At 35.5% G+C, this 7,939-nt stretch overlaps 1 protein-coding gene across 3 annotated transcripts; it reads right to left on the reverse strand.

Annotated features, from left to right (window-relative positions):
* Window positions 1–428: 428 nt before the first annotated feature.
* Window positions 429–7,169, reverse strand: vgll3 (vestigial-like family member 3). 3 transcript variants are annotated; one of them, XM_048193026.1, is made up of 4 exons: window positions 6,553–7,169; window positions 5,249–5,579; window positions 3,591–4,085; window positions 429–1,159 (listed from the first exon to the last, which is right to left on the reverse strand). In XM_048193026.1, the coding sequence occupies exons 1-4, from the start codon at window positions 6,685–6,687 to the stop codon at window positions 1,119–1,121; spliced, it is 1,002 nt and encodes a 333-aa protein (XP_048048983.1). In that variant the 5' UTR covers window positions 6,688–7,169; the 3' UTR covers window positions 429–1,118. The 3 variants fall into 3 exon arrangements, with proteins under 3 accessions (XP_048048983.1, XP_048048982.1, XP_048048981.1); XM_048193025.1 differs by having other exon boundaries at window positions 3,591–4,088; window positions 5,249–5,576; window positions 6,553–7,159; XM_048193024.1 differs by having other exon boundaries at window positions 3,591–4,088; window positions 6,553–7,157.
* Window positions 7,170–7,939: the final 770 nt, after the last annotated feature.

The raw sequence follows: 7,939 nt of genomic DNA on the forward strand, positions 1-7,939 counted from the left end.
AAGTTACACAGAGAGGCCGGTCGCCACATTCTTTTGGTTTATCACAATCTCTATTAGGACATATCTGCAGTGGATAAGAGGAGTCTGTTTTAACTGCAATTGTTCAAGTTGTCTTGGATCGAACTTCCTAGCCAGACAGGAAGCACATACCAACTTTTGACATTTAAGAGCATTCACAAACATTTTTGCAATATAACACCGTTTATGACACGTCCCAGATTTTGTGGCTTTGTGAGAGATGAAGCTAAATGTGAATGGAATGATACTATCCCTTCTGGGACTTTGTGCTCTCCGTATTTTGTTCCCAAAATTGGTCAAGAGTTATTCTGCAGCACAACCAGTGTGTTTTGGTGCCACCGACCTCTCAAATGGCTAACATCCTATTGACGAGGAAAAGTAAATAGATAAAAGCACTACCATTGACAACATTTAAAGGGACAGTAACCACTGTAATGATTTAATAAATCAATTCAAACAAAACAGGTTGTTTGCCAATAAAACTTAGCAGTTCATGTAAGGCTGTAAAACTACTTCCTCAAAGGCAAGACAATTTGACATCAAAAATAATCTATTAACACATATTACAAATATAAAACACCAATCAGTAAAGTCACAAGACCATTTTAGACAAATATATTAAAGTAAATAAAGATTTTCTCAGACATTCACACATTTCTGCCTTGTACTATACTAATACAATCAGTTCTTTCAACAGAACCTGCGTAAGTACATAAATGCAGTTCTAAAGCATCAACCATGTCGAGAAAACCTCCTTTGTGTAAAGAAAGAGGGAGATATGCCTCTTAAACCTCATTTGGGGCGTGTGGCATCCTTTACGCCAGAGCTCTTAACAGGAAAAGCCCAGATGGGAGAAGGAGCGTCCTGAATTGGATCTCTGTCCATGAGTGCACAAACTCAGACAGGATGGTATGCTTTACAAAAACATTAGTTTTCCCCAAAGCTGTTTTTGTGCTTGTCTCACTGATAGAGACTGATCTGCCCCCTGAATAGTTCCCAAGACAGTCCTCTGAGGAAAGACTCCACATGCAGTTTACTGTGGGCCTCGGCTGCAGAAGTGGTCCAGTCTAAGGCATGAAGTCCAGTGAATCTTCTCCGTCTCAGAACCAAACACTGGCCTTCGCTTTGTCTTGCTCAAGCGCTGCGGGTGAGGAAATAAATCTTGTTAAAACACGCTTGCTTCATCCAGAAACATAACATTAGGGGTGTACCGATTTATGACGGTTTATGCTAGGAAAGCAGAAATGTGTAAGCAGGATGAAAATTTGTAATGTCATTTATATAGCAGAAGATATACTAGTGGGAATGCACCAGTATTAAAATTCTGGCTGATACGATAAGGTGATAATTATTTTCATGACTTTAGACATATTATGTTAGACAAATAAATTAAAAGGTTAGTTCACGTAAGACCTTCGTTCATCTTAAGAACACAAATTAAGATATTTTTGATGAAATCCGATGGCTCAGTGAGGCCTGCATTGCCAGCAAGACAATTAACACTTTCAGAAGTCCAGAAAGCTACTAAAGACGCATTTAAAACAGTTAATGTGGTTCAACCTTAATGTTATGAAGCGACAAGAATACTTTTTGTGCGCCAAAAAAAACAAAATAATGTGATAAATAATATCTAGTGATGGCCGATTTCAAAACACTGCTTCATGAAGCTTCGAAGCTTTGCGAATCTTTTGTTTCGAATCAGTGGTTCAGAGCGTGTATCAAACTACCAAAGTCACGTGATTTCAGTAAATGAGGCTTCGTTACGTGATAAGTGTTTTGAAATTTCAGTGGTTCACCACTGGGGGGCGTGACTTTGGCAGTTTGATACACACTCCGAACCACTGATTCGAAACAAAAGATTCGTAAAGCTTCGAAGCTTCATGAAGCAGTGTTTTGAAATCACCTATCACTAGATATTGTTGAATAAAGTTGTTATTTTGTTTTATTGGTGCACAAAAAGTATTCTTGTCGCTTCATAACATTAATGTTGAACCACTGTAGTCACATGAACTGTTTTAAATATGTCTTTAGTAGCTTTCTGGGCATCTGAAAGTGTTAATTATCTTGCTGGCAATGGAGGCCTCACTGAGCCATCGGATTTCATCAAAAATATTTGTGTTCTGAAGATGAACGAAGGTCTTACGGGTGTGGAACGACAGAATTTTCATTTTTGGGTGAACTAACCCTTTAAAAATAAACCAATGAAATCTGAAAAAAGATAATAATTAAAGTTTTTAAATTATATAAAAAAAATTTAAAATATTAAAATATTTGGTTACACTTTATTTTACAGTGTCGTAATTACATTGTAATTACTCAAATAAGTACTGAGTATTATTAATTAACTAAATGTACTTACTATAGAGTTACAGTTAGGGTTAGGGTTTGGTTTAGGGTGTTACTTGTAATTATGCTTAATTTACTGTTATTACTATAGTAAGTACAAGTAGTAATGTGTAACTACGGCACTGTAAAATAAAGTGTCACCAAATATTTAAAAATAATTAATTAATTTGATTTTAAAAATAACTTAAAGGCAAAAGCAATTTAATTGTAAAAATATGGCAAAATATGCACAATTAAGTGTGCAGCATCCACTGACATATCTAATAATGGCCATAAAATGTAAAACATCTGTAATATCGACCAATAACTGACATGATATTGATTTATCATGCATCTCTTGATATAAATGTGGCTATCAGTGGCAGCACTGCTTTACATTATTTATATGTGAAACTTGAAAGCAACAACAAAATGTAGGTAATGTGAAAATAAAGAGTCTGACATTTTCCAAACTAGTCAAGACAAATGAGAAATAGTTATTCTGATTTGGTGGTGTTATATAAGGGTGTTATTAGAGTCATAACTATCCATTATATTATAATAGATTTACAGTCTTGAGTTGTGAAGGTATGTTTTCACTGACGCTAGGCTTCTCACTCATTTGTTACTGCTCAAAGGTTTGGGGTCAGTTAGAAATTAATACTTTTATTCAGCAAGAAAGCATTAAATTGATAAAAAAGAGACAAAAGTAATGTAACAAAAAATTTCTATTTCAAGTAAATGCTGTTCTTTTGAACTTTCAATCTGTTACATTTCACGATTCCGCAAAAATATTAAACAGCACAAATGTTTTCAACATTGATAATAATAAGAAATGTTTCTTGAACAGCATATTAGAATGATTTCTGAAGGATCACGTGACACTGAAGACTGAAAATGATGCTGAAAATAAATTTATCTTTGTCACATTTTAAAATATATTAAAAAGAAAACAACATTTGAAAATATTACTGTTTTACTGCATTTTTAATCAAATAAATGCAGCCTTGCTGAGCATAAGAGACTTCTTTCAAAATCTTTGAACGGTAGTGTATGAGATGAAGCTTTTGACTGTAAATAATCTATTTCACTGAATTATCCAAAAATAGGCATAATCACAACTATTTTTGTCCACCTTTCAATAAAAATGACTACATCATCATGATTTACAAATTATATAATGCTGCAAAACAGATACTGTAAACACAGTATGCAGATATATGATCTGCTCCCTCATCTTGCCTCACCTGTATCATAGATGTCCACTGACCCGTGGAAAGAAACGGGCCAGTTGGGTGCTGGGATGCTACTCGGTTCCAGCTCTGTTTTGATTCCATCTGTGCAGGACGTCGGGCTGCATGACGCTCTTACACCAGGTAGCAGAAGGGGGCTGAAGCGGGGGTCCAGAGCGGGGCTGTGAGCGTGATGGAGCATGCGGTGGGCATGGGAATGTGGATGGCGGGGATGCATGTGAGGGTACATCTCGTGTACGTGGGGGTATCCCGCTCCACTCTGGGCTCCTAGGCCGTAGTGCCAAGAGTCAGTAAGAGCAGAAGGAGGGGGCAGGCCGGTCTGCGCGAGGCTGTGGCTGCTCCAGATGCCGGTGTCTGCAGGGTGGAAGGCAGCGCTGTGGGGGAAGTCAGGGTGAGAGGAGGGGACACATGGGCTGGATTGAGATGGGTAGCCGCTACCCCACAGGGACGACGATAAAGAGCCACACTGACCCTCGGAGTGGGAGTTTCCTTCTGAAACACAACAAACAATTAGTTCCTTAGTACCTGGAGAAATGATTCACATGGTTTTGTAGTATTCTGTCATACCACTTAAAAATAACATTACATTGAAAATATAAGAGAAATGTATACTTTCAATTATATTCATATACATTTTTAACATAAAATCTTGATGTTTAAAAAAAGGTTCAGAAACACAGAATGCGTTTAGCTTAGCAGTAATGCTGTATTGACCAATCAGAAGCCAGGACTGGAACTATGAGTTTATATTATGTTGCAGGTCAATTTAACCCACACCATTTTTTGTCGGAACTATCGGTTAACCTATATATATATATATATATATATATACGAACTCTGTGTTGTGGGATGTGCACACATCTTTTTATCTATTATTATTCATATTTATCCAATTCAACCTGGAAATTTCATTGTTAAAGGCAGCTGTAAAGAACAAAAAACAAAACAAAAAAAAAAACAGAATATGTGCTTTTCCCATACTTTTTCTGTGTACATTTTTTAAAATAGGAAAAAAAATGGTTACAACATTGGGTAACACTTTCTTTTAATGTCTTTGTTACACATTACATGTACTTACTATAGTAATAACAGTAAATAATGCATAATTACATGCAACTAACCCTGTATAGTAAGTACTTGTACAAGCACATTAGCACTTAAAAACTGCAACAAGTACATCTTAAAATAAAGGGTTACACTTTATTTTAAGATGACAAAGTTACATTGCACTTACTCAGATAAATATTTAATATTAATTAACTACATGTACTTACTATAGAGTTATGGTTAGGGTTTGGTTTAGGGTTAGTTACTTGTAATTATGCATAATTCACTGTTATTGCTTGCAGTACGTGTAGTAACGTAACTATGTCACCTTAAAATAAAGTGTAACCATCATATGTTATCTTGTTTATTTTTTTGTAATGAGTGAGAACTATTAAGGTAAATGGTGTGATTTTTGTTAAATTGAACTGAATGCAATCATGGTGAATTTGACACACAACATAAAGATTGTCCCCAGATTTTTATTGTGATACCATGGATAATATTGAACAGTATAAAATGAATAGTTTTTAATGTATTTATTAGCACAATTATTGTATTTCAGGATTACAAATATTGTAGATCCCCCTTTTATCACTGTCTCCTACCTTTCCATGGTCCTCCAGAGTGAAGTCTGCCGGTTTTAGCGTCATTGCTGAAGGCGCTGGGCTGGCTCAAAGCACGTGAGAAATGTTCGTCCACCACATCCCCGATGTCTCCACGGAAATAGGTGAACACCACACACCTGGCACTCAAGTACTCGGCCTCGGCGGGCTGCGTCTCCTTGCAGCGCTCCTCTTCCCCAGCATTCTGCTCCTCCTCTGGCGGAAGCTCAGGCTCAGGACGGGGCTTCAGAGCTCCAGGCTGCTTATTCTGGCCACAGTGAGAGGGAAACTCCTCAGAATCCTGCATCCTGCTGTAGGCACCGAACTTCTTCTGCTGAAAGACACAGATTTGTGTTCATTATGAAGAATTACTGGTCAGGGGTTAAAAGCGAGCGGCAGCACACACATTCACCACCTGGTCTTCGACCAAAATAGATTGCTGAGGATTGTCTCTGAACTGATGGCCCAGTGCCCACACTTGGCACATTAGCGGAACGCTGAATTACGCCCATGAAGATTTCCGTACGAGAGACTGTATAAACACATTCAGTTGTAATATGCAGTTTGGAATTTCAAGAATTCTATATCAGATGTCATAAAATACGGTTTTATTTAATAACAGTATAGTATTTAGAGAAGAAATCAGAATGGACACACCTTCTCATATCATTTGTATTATTTTCCATATTTTAGAGTAACAATAAAGTCATCAAAACTACAAAACAAAGTATGGGAATTATGTATTGACTAAAATGTTAAAAGAAAAAAAAAGACATTTACTGGTACAACTCTAGTCCATTAAAAATGTTTTAAATAAATAGAATTGTATATATATATATATAAAGTTAGACATATATATGTAAAAAGTTATAGTTATATATACTAACTTTTTACATATAACATATATATATATATATATATATATATATATATATACATATATACAATTCTATTTATTTAAAACATTTATATATATATACATTTTTAATACATATATATATATATATATATATATATATATATATATATATATAAAAGTTAGACATATATATGTAAAAAGTTATATATATGTATATATATATATAGTTAGAAAATTTTGCTTCAACTGTTTTTTTCACTGTCCAACTTGTCCATTAAAATAGTGTATTGTAATAGTATACAGTATGAATGCAACATTTATAATGCTTTTTCTTAAAGCTTTAAATACTTTTTAACTCAACTTTTTTCTCAGCAAAAATGTCTGAGGCAAAACTTTCTTTTTCTAAGTTCTCATGAGTCGTCAGTGTGAGCCCAAATAAAGCACCTACCTGCTGCTGCTGCTGCTGGTGATGGTGATGGTAGTACGCCGCTTTGTAGGCTGCTGCTGCCGCCGCTGCTGATGTCGCAGGCAAGTAGTGATGAGCTCCATAACTCTGATGATACATAACATCCAAACAACTCATGGCAGAGGCTTAGACGATCTCAAGAGGCTCTTCAGAAACACGGCAGCTTCCTCAACCACAGATAAATGATGTCATCATTCCCCTCTATATAAACCTGAGCGTTGACAAAAGCGCCGCGGTTTGTAAAAGAAAATATTAGCATAAAAACAAAAGTGTCCCCATCGGGGCTGCACCACCTACAGACAGACCGCGGATCAAAACAGAGCGACAGACGCGAACTGCTCGTGAAAGTTACAGGAGCTTCGCTGATTGGAGGGAAGTTTGGAGCGCTGAGATCTGATTGGTATAATCAGGGCTCCGCTGAATAACCTAAACAAATATTCATAAAGCAATACTTTACCAGTAATCTTCTGGTAAAAGATGGGCAAACTGCTCAGTGAAGCACAAAACTAACATTTTAACAAAAACAGCTGGTTATTTGAGGTTGTAAAAAGCATTATGCCTTTATTTGCATTCTTGCTTTGCATTAATTTTATGTTTCTGTACCTTATTAAAGTAATTTTACGCTGGTAATATGTTTGGAAATTGTAATAACAGAGGTTTTGTGTTTATGTCCTGTCCTCTTAATTAGCAGGTTCAAGGTAGGTTTGCATTAGGCATGTGCTGCCACCTGCTGTAGACCAACTGAGTGTCTAAACCGAAACACTGCCTGAGGTTGATGAGATAAAAGACCATTTTACAGTAGATTTTTAAAAATTCTGGCAGACAAAGAATGTAATCTTTTAGCTTTAATATTTTTTGTTTTTAATGAATTGCATTGTGTCATTTCAAGCTAGAATAAACAAAAGCCTAATATGAACAATGTTAAATTATACCTAAAAAAAAGGTAACATATTGACAGTTTTATTATTAATTTAGCTCATGACACTGAAATGTGTTTATTAGAAAGAACATTGAGAAAGAATGCTGATGTTTCTATAAATATCCACTTTTCAGTAATCAATAATTTATAGTACTAACTTATAACTAATGCAACAACACTAATGAAGTTACTATGAATGACAGAGTTTATTTATTTGAAGGGAAAGTGAGAGTAAGACAGAGTTGGTAAAAGGAGTAATGTATAACATGGGGACACAACCTCAAATCTTTTAAATTGACAGAATAAATACAAAATACTCTTTATTTCCATTTTTAATCACAATTTGCATTGTTCCTATTACAGCAAAGAGAAGCTGAAAACAAAGGGCAGGGGACAGACCATTGACCTGAGAAGAATAAGGTTATGTTAAAATATTTAAAATAAATTATA

This window comes from Megalobrama amblycephala, linkage group LG6, assembly GCF_018812025.1.
Source record: "Megalobrama amblycephala isolate DHTTF-2021 linkage group LG6, ASM1881202v1, whole genome shotgun sequence".
Lineage (NCBI taxonomy): Eukaryota > Metazoa > Chordata > Actinopteri > Cypriniformes > Xenocyprididae > Megalobrama > Megalobrama amblycephala.

Coding starts and splice junctions, on each gene's coding strand:
- vgll3 (XM_048193024.1), bottom strand. CDS start 6,687: ATGAGTTGTTTGGATGTTATGTATCATCAGAGTTATGGAGCTCATCAC. Junction 4,089..5,248: donor CTCTGGAGGACCATGGAAAG/GTAGGAGACAGT, acceptor GTTGTGTTTCAG/AAGGAAACTCCCACTCCGAG. Junction 1,160..3,590: donor AGTGGACATCTATGATACAG/GTGAGGCAAGAT, acceptor CCTCACCCGCAG/CGCTTGAGCAAGACAAAGCG.